The sequence below is a fragment of the Oryzias latipes genome, chromosome 22 (genome assembly GCF_053564925.1).
Source record: "Oryzias latipes strain Hd-rR chromosome 22, Olatipes_Hd-rR_3.1".
NCBI lineage: Eukaryota > Metazoa > Chordata > Actinopteri > Beloniformes > Adrianichthyidae > Oryzias > Oryzias latipes.
In genome coordinates, this window is record NC_136258.1 from 22,975,876 (window position 1) to 22,999,607 (window position 23,732).

At 38.5% G+C, this 23,732-nt stretch overlaps 1 protein-coding gene and 1 long non-coding RNA gene across 2 annotated transcripts in view; both read right to left on the reverse strand.

Annotated features, from left to right (window-relative positions):
* Positions 1-964: 964 nt before the first annotated feature.
* Positions 965-3,772, reverse strand: LOC105356908 (uncharacterized). Its single transcript, XR_910958.3, has 2 exons — positions 3,587-3,772; positions 965-1,547 (listed from the first exon to the last, which is right to left on the reverse strand). It is a non-coding gene; the product is annotated as an uncharacterized LOC105356908 (long non-coding RNA).
* Positions 3,773-4,459: 687 nt separating this feature from the next.
* aqr (aquarius intron-binding spliceosomal factor) overlaps positions 4,460-23,732 on the reverse strand; it is a 45,558-nt gene continuing 26,285 nt past the window's right edge. Inside the window, exons 28-36 of the mRNA XM_023951542.2 lie at positions 21,523-21,660; positions 21,365-21,436; positions 21,084-21,271; positions 20,801-20,972; positions 16,764-16,934; positions 11,337-11,422; positions 6,547-6,721; positions 5,332-5,442; positions 4,460-4,914 (exon numbers count right to left, since the gene is read on the reverse strand). Of these exons, the coding sequence (XP_023807310.1) occupies positions 4,654-4,914; positions 5,332-5,442; positions 6,547-6,721; positions 11,337-11,422; positions 16,764-16,934; positions 20,801-20,972; positions 21,084-21,271; positions 21,365-21,436; positions 21,523-21,660 (1,374 nt within the window). The 3' untranslated portion in view covers positions 4,460-4,653. The remainder of the gene's footprint in view (positions 4,915-5,331; positions 5,443-6,546; positions 6,722-11,336; positions 11,423-16,763; positions 16,935-20,800; positions 20,973-21,083; positions 21,272-21,364; positions 21,437-21,522; positions 21,661-23,732) is intronic.

The window sequence follows — 23,732 nt, forward strand, 5'->3', positions numbered from 1 at the left end:
ATAATTTGAAATTTGAATTTTATATACGGTCCATAAAATAAAACATTCAGATACGTCAAACTTTAAATAACTATTTCAAAATAGATGACGCACTGTGCATATACTCGACCACGCTTCTGACCACAGTACTCATAATGCTTCAACAATCGATCTCAGCGTGTGGATTTGTAGCTTTGTACTGTAGTTTCCTAAAGTCAGATTTTTGAGCACCGTGTACCGCAGAAAAAAAATTGGGGTCGGTAAGCACAACCAAATATTATACTTAAGAGGCACTGGATTATAAGGCATATATATGTGTATATACACATGTATATGTGTGTGTGTGTGTATATCTGCTGACATCAAACCGCCTACTGGTACATTTGCTGCAATGATACGATTCTAGGTTGTACATATTGCCTTTTATTTTGAAAGGAAGTCATGTGAAAAAAAGTTATGACAAAGTTAACTATTTCATAAATTTTTAAAAAATTGTTTTATTTATGCAAAAAAACAATACTTTATTTATATTTTTAATAATATTGACATTAACATAATCAGTGTCTTATTTTTTCAAGTGTAAAGTAAGACGTTGCTGCTTTGACTCAGTTATGGTAAATATTAACTAATCAACCCAAATGGTGCTTTAAGTGTTGAAAGTTGCAGACCACTGACCTAAACAAAGACATTTAGAAGCAAGATATAAGTAAAGGTTTGAACAAAAAATATAATTTTATAATTACAATAAACTTAAACGCATATAACCTTCAAAAATGAAGCATCATGTATTTAGGTTATGACCAGACTTTGGATTATTTTGGGATATACCTAAACTCATTGTGTGCCTAAATATGAAAAGGATGGTAAACAAGATGTGTGAATAAACCTTTAAATCGAGTCTGTTTAGACTTTATTTACCTCAAGATTTCTGCATAAATTTCCATCAGAGTGCTGCACACCATCAACCAATCAATAAACACAGAGGGCAAGTTCAAAAGCATGTTTAATCGCATTATAACTTTCCATAGTCATTTAAAAGTCAAAATATGTCCATTATTAAAAATGCTCTTTTCCTTCTTATCTTCTGTACGCAGTGTCATCATGAATTAAACAGCAAGCTCAGACCGTGAACCCAAAGCCTATTTTCTTCCTGAAAAACCCAAACAAACCATAAATCTGAGGTTAATACTTGTGTTAACAGCTGAAGTGGAAACCATTTTCCAGACCTTTTGAAACTTTCAGTGTATTAAAAAAACAGACATTAACAGTTCTGAAAGGGGAGCTCTCTCTTCAGGTGAAGGCAACAACGTCGGCTGTGATCCGTGTGATCAAGTGTTGATTTCTCAACACAAAGGCTTGGCGTGTCTCATATTGTTGGCACAGGTCCGGCCCACGTTGGCTCCCTCCAGCAGTAAATCAGAGAGGCGGTCCAACCCCAGGCAGGTAGTGAGGGGGCTAATTAGGCCATAGAGACCCCCCAAGGTGATGCTGATGGGCCAGCCAATGATCAGCAGGACCAGCAGCCACACGATGCACCAGAAGCATGACCCACAAGTGGCCATCCTAGTCTGGAGGAAAAATTGAAAGTTCAGAGTGATGGACATTTGAACCAGAACAGATGTATTTTTGCAAAGCAAAGCCGTACACCACAACCAAGCTGACAGAGAGAAGAACTGTTGATAATCTCAAAATGTTTGTCAGAATTAGGCAGCAATCTTGATAAAGAATGATGGTCCAGCAACTACAACGCAAATACCCACCAGGCCAGTCTGCCTGCTGAGGTCAAGTGCCCACCCACTGACATTGTGTTGACCTGGCAAATTAGTCACCCACTAAAAGCAAATCAGTAGAGGTCAGATCTTTGGTAATGACAAGAAATGTCAACACTGACAAATAACAACTGCTAATGCCAAGCAGTTTTTCTGAACTAGGAGTCTTCTACAAAAAAGAAAAACAATCTTGACCCTATGAAGCCCATATCAAAGGATTAACGGAAAATTCAGATTTTATGGACTTAAGATGGCTTTAAGCCTTTAAACAAATCCACTAGAAGTTTTTTGGAATATTCTATTTATGAGATATAGATTGTATCAGTTATAATACAACGCATAATCAGTTGGGTTTTTGCTCACGATTATTAGTTCAATATGCAAAAATATTGACATGTTTAGAAAAAAAAACACCTTATTTACCCACCGTCTCAAACTTGATCCACACATTTTTAACATGGTTCAATTGCTTTATAAAGAATTATCAACACATTTTGCATAATTTCAATACAGCAAGAAGTCCTTTAAAAACATATTAACAATATATGAGATGATCTCACCATAAAGTTTTGAAAATTAACATATCTTTCGAGGTATAAGTCGTGTTTTTTTTTTTAGTTTGGCCAGGGGTGAGACTTATTTTCAGAAGCAAATTATAGCTGATTTAAAAAAAAAAAATAAGATCATATATTGATTATTTTATCAAATAACAATCAGTTGACGCAGAAGAAGCGCCGTCCAAAACAAAAGTGGAAGCTGATCTTCGTCCTGAACTTATTATATTTTTCCTATTTGCATCAGCACGTTATAATTTGTGTTTTTATTTTTTCCCTCCTCGGATTAATGCTGGACAGCAAGTCATCAAACTGGGTTACAGAGAGGATGAAGAACCACTGAATGTTATTCAGATGCAGCACTTCGCTGCACAAAAAGGGAAAAGATCGCCTTAAAAATAAGACTGAAAGATCATGACAGACGTGGAGATGTGGTTACCGATGCTTTGGAGGATTTGTTCTGAAACATCAACCCTTTCCCCTTAAATTGCGACTTATATTTGATTCTTCTTTATTATGCATTTGTTTGCTCCTGCAACTTATACTCCGGAAAATAGGAGCAAAACTTTTCCCATTAAGTGTTTCATTTTTAAAATAACAGGAAAAGCCCTTCTACTGCCTCTAGTGGAATAATAATCCACTACAGGGCAGAAAACTCGGACCCAGTAATAGGACCGTGGTTTTCAAAGCTATGTTTTAAATATTCTAATGGGATAGGGATCAATATCAATTAGGAAATGAACTAGGTCAATTGGAATGTTTCAATGAGCAGCTTTTGAAGGAAAAATGCACCATAAAATCCATCCTAAAGTCAAGTCCTTGTGTGTCTTAATGCTTATTGTTCCAGATTGAAGACACAACAGTCCAACCCTCCTCCACTACAAGGCTCTGCTCCATGTTATGTGTAATATCCTGTTGTGACACTACTGTCATGTAGGGTCAGGCAATAAATTCCTCATTCCACACGAGGAAGTCTCGTGGCTGATCTCAGGATTTTGGCCAACTCCCACACATAAAAGAGGGGAAAACACGACTGCAAAAAAGCAAATACTGTGTAAATGCCATTTGACAATAATTAGGTTCTAAATTGACAAATAAAGTCATTTGATTTTATTGCATCTGTGAATCAGCAACATTTCTCAACAGCACTTGCACAAACTCCTTCTGACTTCTTGCATGCAGTTAGTCTCTGTCCTATTTTAGTTCTGAGCAAATATTAGAAGAGCTTTGCAAATCAGTGAATCTATTGAATACCTTTCCTGTGAGTATAAAAGACATGTTCACCTTCAGCGTCTGATGAGACGAGTGCCCGGTTTCTTTCTTGTGCCTAACAAGTCTCCCGGATCCTGCTTGAGCCTTCCAGAGAGGACTGTGGGAGCAGCAGCCAGGTCCCACCAGTTAACTCCAATTTACAACAAAGTACCACAGATAACTCAACCGTCATGAGGTCAGGCAGCTTGGAGAAGGCAGAAAGGGAACAGGAACAGGCGGTTTTACACAACGCAGAGACACATGTGACCCAAAACCTTTCAATGAGTTTCACGTGATTTTAGGTTAGAACATTTTTGTGGTTTTACACTCCAAGAAATACTTAATTTCTTCCTTAAATTGAGTATATTAATGCTTGAAAATTTGACTGCAAAAATATTTTTCAATTTGACAAAAAAAAGCAACTTTTTTTGTTCTTTTCATCAATGGTTTGGGTTTGTTTTTTCTCTTTTTACCAGGACTTTAACAAGGCTTTTACTTTTTTGTCATTGCAAATTTTAAGATGCTTGTTTTTTTTTTTCCAACAGTGATTCAGAGGATGTCAACAACTCTGCAAGCCACTTTATTAGTCTAGCTTAGAAATATATGAATGAATTTAATGCTGGTTGAGTGGCTGTATGTCCTGGGGGCAGACTGAAATCCCCCTGTATGCACGCTGGCTCCTGGGTGAAGTGACTGACCTACAAATGGAGCTTAGTTGCAGATCGTGTTGCTGGTAAAGGTTGAGCCAATCAGATTTGAGCTGTGCTTAACGCACAGGGGAACTGAGCAGATGAATGGATAAAAGCATCAAGGAATCAAGGAAAACCTGAAAGAGGATGACTTTATAGTGTTTCTCATAGGAGGGATGTGGGATGGAGAAATAAGACACATTTTCATCTCGGGAAAAGGGATTTCAGATTTTTTTTAATCATTTATTGATGGCAACACATACTAAGACGTAAGAAAAAAATAAAACTTTATCAAAATGGTTTTTCTGCAGTAAAAAAAAAAAAAAACGCTTGTTCATAATCAATGAAAACAAACTTCCTTTATCCAAAGGAATCAACTGTTCCCTCAACAGCAGCCCCACAGAGGATGCTCTACTGATCACCAGCCTCGTCTTCATCACTGTCGCTGTCTCGGCCTGGATGCTCGGGCATCTTGGCATGGTTTTCTGTTCCCTGGTCAGTCGGGGCCTCGCTGGTGTCTCCTGTGTTTGGCTCGGAGCCCGTGTCTCCTGGGGTGTCTTGCTCCATGGGGGTGTCATCCTGTGGTTTCTGGGAGTTGTCTGGTGCTTCCTCAGCTCCAGCATCCGTCTTGGTTTGTTGTGGTGGCAAAGCCATCTTCTGCTGCTGCTGCTCCTGAGACATCCAAGCAAAAAAAAAAACCTTATTGCATCACAAAGCAAAAAATAGCCAGGCTTTTTATTTTTACAACCAACAAAAGAGTTTCAGCACTTTGATAAACTTTTATTAAAATGTTCAATTCTTTTGATGAACAAGGCAGGATGCATCTCTAACCGGTTGCTTTTGAACTTCACTGAATAAAATGGACGTTAGCCGCTTAAATGTCAACATGCAGATTCCTCCTGTTACAGCTGAGATGCTGTGGTGGTTAAACGGTTCAACTAAAACCACAAACACAGTGAAAAATACAAAACCTTTGTCCTGGGGGTCACAGTAAAAACATGAATCCAGAATCAAAAACTAAAACAAACCTGCAACAATGCTCAGATTATTCTTCCTCGACAGATTCTACTGAAGATGAAATGTTTTTACCTGTCTGTACTTCTGGGAGCGATGCATCATGTGCATGTACATGTTGTACACAAGATTTGCCATCTCTGGCATGTCCTTCACCACTTGGTTTGGCTGCCCAGACTCATCTCTCTGAAAAGCAAAAGCAGGAAGGTTCTTTAGGATTCAGGATGTGCTGTGAAAGATTTCTGTCCGTCTGATTAGAAGTCAATCCTTCAGCTTCACCCACAGAAATATTGATCGGGGTCTAAATAAACGAGGAAATTGCGGTTCCTTCACCTGCTTGTTAGTTGTAAGCTAATTTTCCTCTCCAGCTGTCACTGCTCACATACTGATCACGGTTTAGGATGCAGTTGGTGACCTGACAGTATATGAAAATCTGCTGCTTAAACTGCAGAGTCAAGTGGGTAAAAATCATTAGCAGAGCCGGCTGCAGCCTCAAACATTTCCTACTGTGTAATTTCACTGCTGTTTATGGATCAGTAAACCAAAGTGAAATAATACTTTTTTTTTTAAAACATATTGAATTAAGAGTAGTAATTTTACTTAAACGTTGTGCAGTTCAACAGCCAATGACAGGCGAGAGCTGCCAGACAGAAATCTGACTTCTAATCTGCATCTGTGTGTTAGCAGCAGGGGTCTTCTGACTGCAGACGGACAGGCTTAGCCGGGGCCGCATGTGTGTGCCGAGAAGAGCTGTCCCTCATGGGGATGAGCACTCTGGAGTCACAGGAAGTGTCAGGGGCTATGGGGCATTTTAGACACCCCAGTTGCTACATACTCCAGTCAGTGAGAAGCACTGACCACACAGGAGTCGTGTCGTGCGCTTTCGTCTTCTGATCAATGGGTTAAACTGCAGATAAAGCCTGCATTTCAGACTAATACTAATGACAGGATTTAGATCAGAGAGAATTTGGGAGGAATAATTCATCTTTTTGTTACAGAGGGAAGGGATCTGACAGCTGCGGCAGCAGTGGAATGATGGGATGCTAAGTAGAACAATTGCTTTTATCTTTAAAAAATTAGGAGCTTCAGAAATATTTAAAACAACTTGGCCTTTCTGAAAAAGCTACAGTTGGTAATAATTGTAAGAATAGAAATTGTTACTATAATAGCTTGTGTCCTAAAAGTGATGCACAGAATGCTCCAGGCTTACAGAAGTAAAAGCACACATATGTCGCATTCATTTATAATGGGTCAAGAGACGACCGTGTGCATGTGTGTGCGTGCGCGTACAGGCTGTTCCTGGTTGTAGTATTCGTGCGGTCTGATGTGCAGCTGCAGCGGCCTGGCAGTGAGCTGGTTGAAGGCAGGAGTCAGCTCAAAGCAGTTCTGGAACAGTGACACCCGAGCAAAGATGTACAGACCCAATCTGGCTCTTGACATGGCCACAACCAGACGCCGCACATCCCTGTGGAGATAGAGGGGAAGAAATCCACTTCAGAAACATTCTGACACAAAGGGGACAATAAAAAAAGAAAATCAAAACAATGTGAGTAGGAGAGGAAAAAAAGAAAGAAAAAAATTGTTGTGTAGGGGTAAAAACAAAGCTGGGATGATGATACAAGGAATGATACAAGGAAAAAGCTGTGTGGTGTAGGAGGAGGGAGGTTTAAAGACGGATAAGAAGGACTAGGTTAGTGGAACAAATATGAAAGCTCAAAGAGAAATAAAGGAATGGGAGGCAAAGGGCACAGATAAGAAGACAAAGAGAGGGAGAGTGGGAGAGTACAAGAAAGAGTAGGTTTAGTAACTTTCCCCCCCCATTGTGGAGAACTAAGGGATTAAAGACAAAAGTCATTTTCTCCAGCAGATGAAGAGTTCTGCTTGGCTTGCTGAAGAGGCAAAGGTGGGAGTTTAGCCACCTCACTGTAACCGTGCATGGCCTCTTAAAACACAAAAAAGCACAGTCAAATATTGTGGAACACTTCAACATAGAAGTAACTGTTCCTTATTGTTTTTCTTGGATTTTAAAGACCCACTCCGATGGAAGCCATATTTTTTGGTGTTTTTAGCATGTATTTGTTGAATTTTTCTGATGATGGGAACAATATACAAAGAATATTAAGCTCTGAGTTGCATTTCTAAATATTTCTGCACTCAAATTAGTGAATTTCTACTAAACTCCTGCCGCTCTGCAGTAACTGTCCTGTCGATTGTGGCTTAAAACTGCATGATCATAATTAAAAGACCACCGGGAACGCTTTTTAAACATATCAAAAGATGATCAGAATGGGTCTTTAAGAGTTTTTTTTTGTTTTAAATTAAAGCAGGAAGAGCACACACTAAAAAAGTCCTGCCTTAGAAAATAATATTATATATTAAGGCTGCACCATATGACGAAATTTTGCAATTTGCCATATAGGTGATCAATATTGCTATGACGATATAGCTTACGATACATGAACAAATAGCAAAACAACTAAAAATCCTAACCCTAACCAGATTATGGGTATTGCACAGCTTGAAATTGTGATAACAATAAATTTGAAATTTATTGTGCAGACCTATTATGTATGAAAAAAACAAGTTCACACTGAAATGCAGTCCAAAATATGGAATTTAGAGTCCACCTGAGCACCTTGAGATTAGAGGGATTAATCTTTGCAATGTGTATGATGAGATTTATGAATATGCACATAAACAGGCTTATGGAGTAGCTAAGGAGAGCAGAGCTATGTTAACCTTAGCATCACAATACTGAAGAGATTTTGCTCAAATGTACTTTATATTTCTATAAACTGTATGAAAATATTCCCCAGAGACAAATTACAGAAACCTTCACTAATGAGAGCAGCACTGAGGAGGACATGAACCTGTTCTAAGGCATGGTAGCCTGTGGACACACTGCTGAAAGATGCCCACCTGTACTGTACTGTGCCATGCTGTGACATGATGACAAAAAGTGGACCAAAGCTATTTCTGTTTGTGTTCTCAGATGTGTGCATGTGCATGCCAGAACACGTCTGGATCTGCGCTCCCCTGTCAAAAGTGTGAGATCCCGCATGTGAGTCTGCCTGTGTGTATCAGCGGGAATGCTTCTCTTGTCAAAGCAGGGGTCAGCTCATCATATGGTCAGCTGTGGTTGTCATGGCAGCATGCTGCCATTGGGTAGGATGCGAGTCCGGGGGAGTGGGACGGAGAGTGTCCAGTGTTTGTCACAATCCTCCTCCTATGGCACCACACACACAACACTTCTTTTTTTTTCTTTGAACAGCCTCGCTATTCTTTAAGAAACACTGGGACATTAGCTTGTGAATAAATCTCACACAAAATATAAAAATAAAAAATAAAAAGTAGTCATTGGTTCCAAGCAGCCAAATTCCCATAATTCTCTTTCTTAGCATTCATTTTTATGTCTCACTATGGAATACACCCCACTGCACATTCCTCAGAAGCACTTCTGAAATTACGCCAAATCTGATTGGCTTGTGATTGTGACAATAGCATCACCTCTCTATAAATAGCTCATTGAACATCATTGAAACACCTCTTCTTGCTTGGGATAATATCTCTGACTTTATTTTGGTAGCCAGCTAAACTGTCCAGTGTCCACAGATCGAGAAGTACCTGCTAGCTCCAAGCGGCCAAAATCCAGAAAAATACTGTATATCTTCCAACAGTCGCCAATCTTTAATTGACGCTGATCTCCAATAAACGCCGGGTGCAACAGGTGCCTGTTACTTTAGACGCCCGTCTCCAATAGCGACCGGACTCCTTTAAGAGCCTCCACCCACCCTGTGCACAGTCATGCAGACGCCAGGTGCTTGTGGTATTGTGAGCCAGTGCATCGATCAGGTAGCGCTGTCTAAAAAAACGCCAATTCCATTTAGCTTACTTCAAACAAGCATACTCATGATTGGCAACAGTAGTTGCCATACGAAACGTTGACTCAGACCGACTCGACGAATCGCTGTCGACCGGCTCAAATGGCGATGCCCATATCACAGAACAACGGCGATTGAATCGGATTAATTTCTCTGGAACCGCAGGTAAGGCATTTTCTATGGGTGACGTTACACCTGGCTGTCCATTTCTTTATACAGTCTCTGGTTCTCCATCCACAGACTGGAGCACTCGCTTTTGGCGAGCACCGCAGCTACCCAACTCCTGTCCTAATACTCCAGTGAGCTCACTCTTAGTGTCATCCCGCTTGTCCACACACTTCTCTCCAGGTAACACTTCAGTTAACGGGAGGATGGACACCCCTATCCCTCACACAGGAGGTCATGGGGACTCTGGGGCTTCACTCTGCAGTTGTGCCAACCAAATTTCGACTCACCCCTCATGTTCCAAACAGGAAGTGTCTGCTGGTTCCAAGAAGCTAAGATCTCATGGGCTTCTACTGAAAAATAAAAAGCTATTACTCTGTCTTTGTCAGAATAACCATTCTAGCTATTTTACCATTTTAACCATGGTCTTGCTATTTCTATTTTGTTAAAGTTTTTTTTATTATAAACTGACCAATCAGATGCCTTGTAAAAGTATGTGGTGGCTACTGGCCCCCACGTCTAATGTTTGAGGATCTGAAACCAGCCTCCAGTGGTCATTTGCGGAATTGCAACATTTGGTACTTGCTTCCAAGTGGTATACATAGTATGGAGGCTCAGTTTTGATTGATCTCTCTTCATTGTGTCTTAAATGATGGCTTTTATTGGCTGTAAACGTTTATTATTGATCAAATTTACAACATTGTAAAATGATTTCTTAATTGTCTAGCATTCTAATTTTAAATCGGCTGTATTTTAATTTGAGAAGTTTATATCAAGAAGGAAATAGTCTTTGCATTTATTTTGACATAAAAATGTTTCACACAAAGGTTTTCACGTTAACATATAAAAATTGTAGACATATTGATCATGACAAAGTGCTAACTTAAATCGATGTTTTAAGGCTTCAGTGCTTAGAGATGCTTCACTATAACATCCTGTGCACTAAACAGCTGGACGCTGTCCAACACGGCTGGATGTAATATCAGGAGTGAGATAAGATCAGATGAATGGAACAGACAGAACAGCAGTCACTGGCAGCGAAACAAGCATCCACTTTCAGTGGGCCAATCTAATTCTCATTTACAACGTTGTGGCTTTATCTGCTAGATGACAAAAGAACAAAATTGAGTTTTATTTCACCTAAAAGGGAAGTCCGTACTGTAAGCTACTCCAAGTGCTTTTATCCCAGCTAGACTTCAATTTACTGGCTGTCCGGTGCTACAATGAAGCTATACGTGCATCACAGCCAGCGGCCAGTGTTTTCTACACAAGAGCCGGGTATGATTTTCCCTCCATTTTCAGATAATAAAACAAGCAGCATACTGAAGCAAGATCTATAGGATGACATGGCAGCTGAGCAATTCAGCAGTTTGACAACAGCTCAGTTCAGTTAAATGGAGGCAGAAGAGGAAGGTACAGAGACTCAGCTGCAGACAAACGTGAAGTCTCTTGAATGGTCATTGGTACTAAAATTAACAACAGCATGTTTACATGTTGTTTACATTTATGAACAGATGTAAAAAAACTAACAAAAAGCTACAGGAATAAATTTTCTTTAATCACAGAAAGAAGTTCTCAAAAGTAAATCCAACCATTTAAGAGTAAAGGAAATGTAGAAAAAGAAGCTGAAAATGTTCAGTCATGTGGAGGAATATTTAGCACAACTGTTACTTCAAAAAAGAAAAATAGTTAAAAACTACAGCAATAGCAACAGCTAGAGGCCACAAAAACAAGTATTTTCCCAGGTAATGTGTAATTTAGGAAAAGGATAAAAGAGATCTGATAAGTGTGACAATCTGTTTATGCGTGTTTAAGACATGCTTCGGTGTAGTTACAACTTCCAAACTTCAGATAAAGTCTCCAGAGCAGCTGTCTCAGGAGACACCCGTGCCAGCTTTTCTGTCATGTTGTTTACTTCAAGGTATTTATTTTAGATAAACTTGAAGGTACAACAGCAGTTTATGAGTAGAGTAGTTGTGGGGAGTCAGTAACTATTTAGTGTTTGGTTTCTTTTGCTCATTGGGAATGACTTACCTCAGATGTCCCACAGCTTTGGTTCGGACCAGTGAGAGGATGATGTAGTCGTTTTGTTGCCCTTGGAACCTGTCCACAGTTGTAACCTGGACAAAAACACATCAATTATGTTGATTAAAAGGTAAGCACATATATTCGTATAAGTAAAAACTTTCAGCTAAATTTCGGCAGCTGGAATGTTTGGGTGGTTTAAACTGAAGCATAGACATGAAAATGTTAAATCGCGTTTTTCTCTTTCTGAGAGGTGCTGTCTTGCTACTCCGGTTATCTTTGAGGGCCACATGGGCACCCAGGAGTGCCAATACGGCTTACAAAGCTTTCACCACCACTAGCCTTTTATCAAGGCCCCCCAGAATACGCCTCTAGTTATTGGTGGGGGCAGGAAGGTCCCCCCCCCCCCCCCTTTTTTTACTCGATCTAAGGTTATTTTCGACAGAAACAGCATTGAGAATCAATAAAACATCGAATACCACAGAGAACCCAACCAGACCCACAGCAGCGGGCACTAAGAAGCAACCTTTAACAAACTGCTTTGCAGTTGGAACATATGGACTGCTATGTGACAAATGCATGTATGAGAGAGGATGTGCAAAATGTGTAAAAAGGTGAGCCATAGGGGTTAATGAAGTACCCATTTTTGCTTCTTTGTTGCTATGTAGAACAGGTGCAGGACCACAGGCTAAAATATGGTGGTTTCACAGCAGAACGAGCAATCGCCGCCTGTGTTTTTTAAAACCCAAACATGAACTGCAGATCTGCATGCATGTTTCAGCACACGAAACTAAGAACTTGCAGTCAGAGGGGCTTTAGACAGGAAGCTATTCTTGGCCCACAGACAGGAGCCCATATCGACAATCTCCCTAAGGCACATCATTTTGCATGGTGTTTAGTTATTTATGAGAAATCTTCCAGGGAGAGAATTACAGAGGTCGTGTCAATGTGACACATGACTGTGAACAAGAGGAGGCACACAAACACACGTGATGTACCATGAGCCACACACACAAACCGATTTTGTACAGGGAATATTGGCCTTGTCAACTAAAAGAGCTGCAGGAAAAAGGATAAAACTACTATTCCTCACCAATTAGCTATTATGCATGTTGCAGAGTCAAACTTGCGGATACACAGCTGAGAATGTGGAAAAACATGCAAAACGATGCTTCAGTGCTAAGCCTGTCAAAGTGTCATTATCAAATTTTTAATAGCAGGTTTTCTTCTAGCAGCTTCTGTAACAATAAACTCTCAAAAGACTTTTTGTGGCCTTGTAGACGAGTGTAGAGAACTTTAAACAAGAAAACTTTCCACTTTTCTTCTTTGAGGCAGGTAAAACCCATCCTGCTCCCTCCAGTCCATCACTCCTTTTATTTGGGGCAATCCTCTATTTTATGACCTGGATAACATCTTCACATTTAAAAGTAAAAAATGAAAGTGCATAAAAATAACAGGGTAAAGGCAAACATAATAAAGAATGTATGACTGGATGTTTCCTAAACGTCTCTCCCCTTCAGTAGAAGGCTTTATGCTAGTGGTTGGTATTTTGAGGCTGACTGGTGCTAACTGGCTTTTCCTCCCTTTTTTTTTAGCTTATTAAAGTTAGCAGAGTAAAGTTGTTGTCATTCGCCTGGCTTCAGTTTAGCCATTGTGACATGTTGTCAGGCATGTTGTGGGCCCAGTGCTCAGCGTCTGACCTTTCAGCTGCTCAGCATTTTCCCACAAGAATCCCTCTTCTTCCTTCCCCTCCCCTCCCGCTGTCTGACCAGCCTTCGTTTCAGCAAATCCAGCAGCCTGTCACTCCTGTCAGTTTATGACCGGGCACGTGTACCGACCACGGGTGTGAGCACACTGAATGATGCTTTATGTCTTAACAATGCAGGACACTCCACATGCATCAGCAGAATTTCTGTCGCCCTGTCAGAGGAGGGGAATGCACCTCAAGACAATGCAAGAAGGTGCGGTTGCACAGCGGAAAAAATAACCACATGTGGGACATTTAACCTGCAGGTGGTCTAACGGGATTTATTTTGGACTCTAAAATTGCGATCCTAAATGATGTTGATGTTTTTGGATGATGACCCTCACACATGACCCACTTTTTACTTTTCAGAAGCAACAAATGAGCTGCTTGAGGCCACAAAGACTAAAAACTAAGAGGCAAACTAGTTCACTATTAATTTAAGTAAACTTTATTGTCCCAAAACTAGTTGATTATTTTGCATACTTTGGCCAGGGGTGTGACTTATAATTAGGAGTGACATATGTGACTTTTTAAAAACATAAATAGGCTGATATATTCAATTTTTCCCCACTGACAACCGGTTGCTCTTTAGCGTTTGTTTCCCACTAACAGCAGCTGGATGTGTATCAGTATTTTCTCTTGACAGCAATTCAGAAAAGAAGCACCGTCCAAAACAAACATGGAGGAGAATCTGATCCCTCTCCTCCTAAACTTTATGATATGTTCTTATTTACTTATTATTATTCTTGTTTGGATTTTTTCCATCATCTGACAAAAGCGGGACAGGAAGTCATCAAACTGGGATATAAAGACACGGAAGTGCAGCTGATGGCGCCGTCATTCCGACGCAGCTCCTGCCAGTTCAGGTCCCCCACACATCAAACACTGTTTAAACTACATTCATACGCAAAGTTTTCCGCCTCAGAAACATTTCCAGAGATACTGAAAGACACCCCTGGGAGCAAGCTTGACATTTAACAAACGGTCACCAAATGACGTGTGAATGTTTTAAAAATGTAATTAGTGGAGCTCGCAGGCAGACTCCAACTAAATGTCTGGTATGCAAGTTACTTTGGAGGAGTCAGCGAGTGAGGAGTCGCTTAGTCAGTGGCAACCGCCGACAAGACAGGAAGAGACAGAAAGGGGAAACAGGACAGGGAAATTCATCTTTCACTTTAAAGACGAGGCTCTGACTTGTGCTGTTATGTGGCATCTGTTGTAATGTCTAGACATGGCCGAATCATTCAGTTTGATTATTTCTTAGTTTTCCTAGACAGAACATATTGAAAGTCAGGATATTTTAATTAAAATATTGGCAACAAAAACAGTAATCAAATATTCCTGTTGTCAAGTACTGAAATTCGTTTGCCTATTGTCAGCTCAAGTCAAAAGAGGAACAGAAAAAAAGGAATCAAATATTTCACCGTTAGAAACAGCTACATGTGTGAACTGTGTCTGAACTGCACTGTTTACTGGTTGCTATGGCACAAACAACATCACTATATAACTGTTGGATTGACATTTTCACTCTAATCTTGCAAGTTTCCCTGGAATGCCTAAAGACAAAGTGACCTTTTTGCATGTGTGAAAAATCCAAGAGGAGGTGAAGAAAGGTGGGAGAACAAAAAAAGAATAAATAAAGAGGAAACCACCTACGGCGAGACAGTACAACCATTTAGTAGAGCAAATAGCATAGGGATAGATAACTGCCATTGGCTGTTGGCACGGCATCGCATAAGAAAAAGGATCCACATCCTTGTTTATTTATTATTTATCGTTTGATTTTTTTTTTCATATGTAATATTTCTCCCCTATTTTTAAATTATTTTTGTGTTTATATTTTTCATTTTTTCGCAGCTGTTAATTGCTGCTTCCCAAAATAAACAAACAAAAACCAAATTTGTTTAATTAACTTTGAAAGCCCTGAAGAAAACTGTTGTTGGGTTCTCCGGGGTTAAGCAGCTCTATGTGCTGAAAAACTCATGGTTTCACTTTAACTTTAAACTGTTCCAGATTAATCAAGTCTCTGTATGACCCACATGCTCTACCGCCAAGGGGACACAAAAAAAAGAGTGTCCACGGTAATTGAAGTCTTGTGAGAAGTCAGAGCTGTAAATGACTTTCTTGGTGCAATAGAGGATAAGAGGTTGGACTTCACACTGACATCTTAAGGTGTGAAGAAACCCTTTAGAAGCTCTCCTTGTAAGTTGAGCGTGTTTCCCCTTTTCTAGTGAGACTTTTACACATAAACATGAGAAAACGTGTATTTTGGGAGTGCTAAATCCTTCCTTATTACAAAAAAAAGCAGCCATGTCACCTTCAAGTGATTTAACCATTGACTGTACACGTTAGAACTGGACAGAGTGACCCCTCCCTACTCATGTCCAAACAGGAAGTTGTTAGCTAGTTCCAGGAACCCAAAATCTCATAGGTTGTGTCTAAATTCCTACTACAGTGTTCGCCATGTTTTAGTGCTGTCCGAATCTACAATTCCAAAATCGAGTGCCCTAGAAATTTCCCAAAAGTCTCTGCAAAAAACAAGTGTGCATCAGTGGTTACTAGATTGGCGAATATAGACCACAATGCATTGCATTCGATCAATTTTTGCAAAAAAATGTAGTTAAATGTATTTTTATAATAAACCATCAACGTTTTTATCTTCAGATGACAGTGGATTTATAAATAGTCATCCTAAAACACATATCAATTTTAACTGAAATTGATGACGTCATATTCGCAGTTTAAGAAAAAAAAAGAAATGAGCGTGGTGTCCGAATTGCTTTTAAAATGCAGGGCATTATAAATACCCGTACTAAATTGTTTTTTAGTAGTTAGGGCTTGGGATGGGAATTCGGACATAGCTATAGACTTTGACTAAGAAATAAACAGCTATGACTCAGTCATTCTATTCGTCAGAAGAACCACTCTTGCTCTGCAACCTTTTTTAACATGTTCTTGCTAATCCTAATTTGTTTTTCATATTTTTTTCATGGTGCAAGTCCTCAATTCAAGTATGTGGCGTCACGTTGAATGTTCGAAATGTTTGATACATTTTGTGTACGCCACTTTCAAGTGGTAGGGGTGTGGCCTTTCCGACAAGTTGGCTTCTGATTGGCCAAAGTGGTTGCTGTAGATTGTTAATTTAGACCAACTTGAACTAATTACGGCTTACAGACAACGTCTGGCTCCATCATGGTGGCGTCCTTGTTGCGACTGAATTGAGTTAATTTTGTTGGAGCTGGAAATAAGCCATTTCAATGTCACACTCAGCCAATTCAGTTCTCATTTACAGTCAATGGATCAAACATTTGGAGTCTAGTATGTTGTGGTTCTGTCAGCCTTGAAAAGTGAAATAGTTTGCATCCTTTGCAGAATTTGTTCTCACCATTGCAGGAAAGCTCAGACAAGTCTCACTAAAAATGACAAGACAACCTGCCTCAAGTCTAAAAAAACTTCAATCTTTAAATCAGACTTTAATCCAAACAGCTACTTCTTTGATGGATTACAGACATCCACAGGCTTTACAAGTATTTGCTATAACACCAATACTGGAGTGGTTTGTATAGTAGAAGAAACACCGATTTAATCTACAGTATTTTGCGAGCTGCAAGATGCAGCAGGTTTTCAGAAAAAAAAAATCTTTCAAAGATGAAAGCTCAAACAAGCAATCCAGTTCCACGGCCTCTTACCTTGTTCGGCTGGCCGAAGAAAGGATTTGAAGCACAGCGTTGGTTGATGACATCCCTGATCAGGTGTTTTTGTCCATTGTATGTGGTCAGGATGCTGATGCGATCAGCAGGATAACCCAGCAGACGCATGTACATGAAAAGAGCCACCGAGTACTCCGCCTCAGCCAGGTTCTTCACAGAAAGAAGAAATATGAAAAGAAAAAAACACACATTATCAAAATATAATTCACAAACCATGTTTTGCCTTCATGTTGTGACACGGGCAAAACTGATATGTTGACTGAAACAGAATTATTCAAAAAAATACCCAACATTATGCATTATTCAGCCAGATTCAATTAAATATAAACAGGACACTCATCTCTCCTAGTAATTTATGCAGCTCCATCAACAGTTTCTGATCCAGTTGAACTGAAATCAACACATCAAAAAAATGACGTCTTTTGTTGGCCTTCCAACAGCCAGTACTAAAAAAGACCCATACACATACAGGTTATATCTATATATATTTATACATAAAATAAACGGTAAACGTAAGCTAATCACTGCTCTGTATATTTTGGAAAATGACATTACAGACCATCTTTAGATCTATTCTAAAAGCATTCTCAGTGGCCTTTTAACTACGATTATGCCAAACCTGTGTCATTTTATAGGACAGTGTCTCTGCAGAGAAGCAGTAGTTCATTACAAAAAAACAATTTCAGAGTGCACACCAGGAAAACCATCTAAAATATGTCTAACCATTCCAGTTTCAAACCCTCATGTTCCTGTTAAACAAAAATGTTCAAAAAGTTATGAATTTGATTAATTTAATCTAAAATTTCTAAATTTAGTCACCAGAATTTAGAAAGTCCTCAAGTAAAAATACAGACCATAAAAGACGAAGGGATAGAACAAGAACATAGAAATAAACTGCACATAAAGATTAGCATAAATCTACACTGCCATCGGTTTCATCAGATCAATTGCTTTCATGTAATATAAGATGCATAATGTGAAGCAGAAATGTATAAGCTGTGTGACAGAAAGGCCATTGATCTCACTGTTCATGAGCCCTTAGACAACACTGAAGTAACATCAATGGATTTAAACTTCATTTAGAAAATGGGAAGAAGCAAAAGACTTCTGCATGCATTTATTGGTTCCGACATGGTTCAGCTTTAGCAAGTTTAATGCAAAACATGTTCAACTATCCAGGTCTGGATTCAACTCCAGTGTTTTCCATCCGTCTCCTTGGAAAGTCAGTATTTGTTTTTTTATATCCTGGCAACTAAGTGAGAAACTGGTAACCTGGAGGGGAGACGAGATTCATGTGACCTGCTGCCTTAAGACGCGCACATGATCTGGATTTAGGAGTAAATGAAGGCCTGAGGAAAATGCATGGTACAACCAGAAGAAGGACCAGGACTGTGAAACAGTAGAGAACGTTTTGATGAGCAGTACACTATTGTGAAATCAAATGAAAAAATACGAAATAAAACAGTTATCAATGAAAAAATCATTTAAAAATAAATAAGTTATCTGCAAAAGCAAACATAAGACAACGAAAACTGAATATTTAAAATTAGAGACGAAAAAATGGGACATTATTTTTTAAGAAATGAAACTTTTTTAATTAAAAATTTGAAATTGTGTAACTAATAATGTTGCAATAATGTTGCAAATGCAATCTTGAATATGCATAAACAAAACATTTCGCAATTAGACTATTTTAAAAAAATGCTTTGATTTTATACTACTGATAATCAAAAGAGCTGTTTTGTTTGTTTTTTACAATTATTGAACATCTACATTTTCAAAAGAACGTCTGATGTTTCATTTTAGGTTGTCAAATATTATCAGCGTAACTAAAAATCTAATACAAACAGCTGTATTGTCATTTAGAAAAACCTGTTTCTCTGTGAAACTTTATAATTTTATATTGTGTATTTCTGCAACAGGTGGATACAGCATTGAGACAAGCATAAGACATAACATTTGACCAAATAAATGGCATTTTGCTGGTGTTTGTGCAAAAACAAACAACCCCATCAGCAGATCCGCCTGTCCGCACGCTGTTTTGGAGTCTGAGCAATGTCATGATGAAACTCAATCTGGCTCCTGATGTGAAGGACAAACCCTCTAGTGGGTGCCGGACAACCACTGTAAGCTTGCAGAGTAATAGATTTAACTTAAGAACTGGCAGGTGAGCCACAGAAATTTAAAAATGAATGAAACTGCTGTAAAAACAACCACTTAGGAGGAGCTGGAGGCACAGCAGGAATACGATTCTCCACATTGGAGGACGTGTGTACGTGACAGTATCTCTGTAAAAGAACGCAATCAATTGTGCTCAGAAAGTGCTGCATATTGTGCAACATGAGCCATTCAGCTGATCCTGCAGTGTTTTTATGGGTGCTACAGGTGTAACAGATACTGATGTCATGTCATTGAAAATGAAGTGATGGATGAATACGGACTCATGCTGCACGTTAAAGTAAAAGAAAGGGGAAAAAAGGGGATTACAGAGGAATTAGCAGCTATATGTCCTTGATTACAAACCATGCCACTGATATGAGCAGTGAAACATTAAGTGTTGGTCGAGCGGCTAGCTAAAATGTTACAGAACAATGATAACTGATTAATTTAATTAGAGCAAAGTATTACATTTAAAAACCTAGACAAAGACTTTATTTTGATTTGCTATATTTAAAGATTTCTAAAAGTGAATGATTTTATTACCTTTCGCAAAAAAAGTATTTGCATAAAAGTGGAACTTCATCAATATGATGATTCGTTCTTACACTAAAAACAAACAAACTATTGTCTGAAATAATTCAAAAAAGGTTAATTGATCCATGAATCTGATGCATTTCATGATTCGATTGTATGAAATTCCTCCACCAAAACACTTTGGATTTGCCTAAATCTCAGAGTGTCTACAGATTTACAGAAGTTAAATTTAAGGATTTTTACGACATTTTCAAGACGCTTAAATCAAATTAAAGGCCATTTGTACAAAACCAAATTAAAAAAATTACTACGTTAGTGCTTTTTATGTTTTAAACTTCAAGTCTAACAGGCAGAAACTACAACATTAAATGTAGTTTCTGTCACTCATTCAACTGTTAAATGAGGGTCAAAAATAAAACATAACATATCTGAACTGCATTTGTAAATAATTTTTAAAAACGTACAAAACGGTGCAAAATTTACTTTTCAAAAAGCTTAATTGACTCTACACCGTTTGCTTACCAGTTTTCATGTCTGATTTTAAGACTGACTTCCTATTTTTGTTTTTACTCTGCTCTACTTTTTTAAGTTCATAAGGTTGTAATAAATGTTTTCCCATAAAATATTTAAATAAAAACTAAAACTACAGTCAAATTGTGTCCAACGAATCCAGAACATGCAGATAATCTGCTGTAATAACCAAGTCCACAGTTGGAGGCAATAAATCACTGCAGGCTGGCAATAAATATGAGAAACAGTCACTAATTAAACTAAATGTCTTTAATTAAAAGTAATCAAAGCAGGGGATGAGTGAGCAGGTCTCCAGTCTTTACAGATACCAATTTAAGCAAAGCCTGTCCACCTGCTGCATTGTCTTTTTAAAAAGAAATGTAAAGTTCTTTGTCACTGTGCATTTTAATATAAAACTTGAGAAAATGTTTGGCTTAAAAGAACATTTTCTTTTACCTCTGAAAAAAAAAGATTGTTATGGTTTCCTCCTATTTTCCAATTGTTTTTTCCACCTACTCATCCAAACCAGGTACCGTAAATCCCATTAAAAACACTTTTCACAAACAAGCTTTCCCTAAAATGTGTCTATGACGACTCTCTTTCATCCAGGTTGATTCCATCATAGTAGTAGGTTTAAAGGTTGTCATCGGGACTTGGTTTTTAAAGTTGAAGACGTTTCACCTCTTATCCAAAAGGCTTTGTCAATTCTCCAGATGACAACCTTTAATCCTACTACTATGATTTCCCTAAAAGGATTTACAACAAATTTGGTGGATTACATTATTTTTGTACACTGAAGCGTTTTTACCTACCTGATAAAAGTAAGGAGTGGGCTCGGTTTCGCCCACCCCGTTAAAGTCCTCCACGTTGATCAGCTGAAAGTCAAAGGTCAGGCCGGGATTGGGCACTTGGAACTCGGGAAGTTGCTGGACATGAGGCAGGTTACCCAGATGTTTATAGCGCCAGTTGTAAAGGTTACAAAGGCTGTGGAATGACAAACACAACTTTTCTTTCAGTCAGCCTTTCAGGGTGGAAGCAGCACTTTCACTGTTAAGCTAACCCCAGAACCCTGCTTTGTTTCGTCAGTGTTCCCACCTGGCGCGTGCACGGCCCTGTGCATCCAAGTCTATGGTGGGAACTCCCAGGCGCACAAATCTAGTGAAGAGAGACTGCTCCATGTTGGAGTACTTCTGGAAGGCCATGTTCTTGATGACAGGGGGCAGCTGGTGGTGGTCTCCAATCATAATCCAACGCTTCAGTCTGCTGTAACCATCCTCTGGGTTCTAGTCAAAAGAAGATACAAAGATAGAATAATTGTTTTTACAGAAAAACTGTCTAAATTGGCAATATGTTTTAGTTTACAACAAAAGTCTTGCCTGTAACAAAAGGGGGATGAAGGTCTCAATCTCCAGAATTTGAGCAGCTTCTTCCATCAGAATGTTGTCATACTACCAATAAGAAGATTCATTTGGTTTATGTTTCTCAATAATGTGTTACGGAATGCTTTCTTACATCTTGATGTAAATGAATCTACCTTGAAAGCAAGCTCCACCAGGTCATGACGTTTGAGTGCTGCATGCGTGCAGGTCATGGCAATGATTTTGGCCTCTTTCACAAGCAAATACTTGGTACGGTCCAGTCCACTTCTGAGCAACTCAAAGGCCCTAAACTCCTATAAACAAGGATGAAGATTGGGTTAGTAGTGCATCTTTATAGTGCAAAAAGATGCACTATAGAGCTATGATGCTTAAAAAAAACAATCAGTGTGACAGAACTTCCTGTTTCTATTATTCATGCCTTTTGTATTTGGAAAGTTCAGTTTCACTGCAGAATGTAATGAACAGTTCCTGTGAGCAAAGACAATTATTTCTATCTTCAAATCCTGGGAAAATTACAATAGTTAAATAAAAAAACACTTTTAATGATTTCTTAAACTAAAAACTCTAACTAAAATCCAAAAATAAAAATCCTGTCAAAGACATTCATACTTGATCTATTGTATTGAAATTTGAGAAAACCCAAACAAAACATTTACAGGTTCAATTTTTTTTATTTTCTTTTGGAAAAAGGCAACAAAAATAATCACAGGAAGTAACTATAGGCATCCTCCAAATAAAATATATACCGGTATTTTAATTCACCGGTTTTGTAAAATATAGTTTTGGTTTTAAATCATAAATGTTTACCCCAGAATATACAAAATAAATTTGAGAAAGAAAAATGTATTTTAATTTTAATGTATTTTTCTAGAAACCTCAATTTAGAAGTAAAGTGAATAGATATGTTTTTCAATGCAGGCTATTATGGTATGGATAGATCTTCAACAAATCAAAGAGGCTAAATCACTAAACATATTTAGAAACATGTTAAAATCCCTCCCCACGCACACTAAATGTAACAAATAGATAAAAAATAATAAAAAGCAAAAAGGGGTTTATACAAATTTACACTATGGTTTTTTTTGAAGATATATAACCTCTTTTTGTGATTGTAAAACCTGTCCAACGCAAAAGGCCTTCAGCTCTGATCTGTTTGCTCAGTTGTTGGACATAAGAATTGTGTTTTGTATGTCTTTATTTAAACAAAAAAAAAGGTTTATGTGTTTAAACTAAGTATATACTATCTGTACTAACTATAATACAGTTTTAAAATATGAAACAGTTGTGTCTGTGTTTAAGAACTCTTAAAAGAAATGTGACCATCACTAACAAATCTAGAACAAGCAGATAAGCAAATAATTGAATGTAAATACACTAGAAGTGTCTACTCTGAGGGAATATACCAATATTCTCTTACAGGCGGCTCCTCTTTATTGGGTAATATGTGTTTTTTTAAAGCCAAACAAACCCAAGAAAGAACCAAATATCTGCTTTTTTAGCACAATTTCAAAGGGGGGACAATAAAACCCACATGCTCCTTTCCTTTCCTTCTTGGAGGATTAAATCGCTGAAAAAAACTGCAGCTTTATAAAAAGCGTTTCATGCATGGTTTTGAATGGCATCTAAGAACAGTAGCTGGGTTTTTGACAATAACCAACCAGTTTCTTCCAGCAAAACCAGTACATAAAACCGAGTAGGAGTATGGGTGAGCCGGCTGTTTCAGGTTACCACATAAGCCATGTAAAGGGTAAAGGGGGAGGAAGGAAGAAGTAGACTTGGACAGCACTGGGGTATAAATGTTTGATGTGTTACTATCTTAGCATTAATATTAAATCGATCAAAAAAATGCAAAATTAATAAAGTCTATTTTTAACCTTTATGACTCCAGAGTGATCAGAAATTTAAATTAAGGGATTAAGGATTGGAGAGAATTCCAGAAAAAGAAAGTTAAATTAAAAAAAAGTAGAGAAATGTGGTTGGATGTCAGAGCATCTGCAGTAACCCTTTGTCTCCAAAAATAGACAGCATATGGAGTTATTCAAGATGGATTTTCGATTTGAAAGACAGACAGATAAGCTAAAGTAGAAGGATGCTGCTCCTGCTACCTTGCACCATAAAAAGCAGCACCTCCTAATGGGGTTGCAGATTTCACTGCAGCATGGGAGAGGCTGAGGGAGGAGGGAGAGATGCTGTGATGCAGTGATACAGAGGCCAGCCAGATAAACCAAGGTCACCACACATGTCGGGATGTTACCTCTAGCCAATAACTTCTTTATTGCTTTTTGGAGACCATCTTGGTGTTCCCATAAATCAGAGGTGTTTTTTTGTTAGACCAACGCTTGTGCTGAGAAGAAATAATGGAACC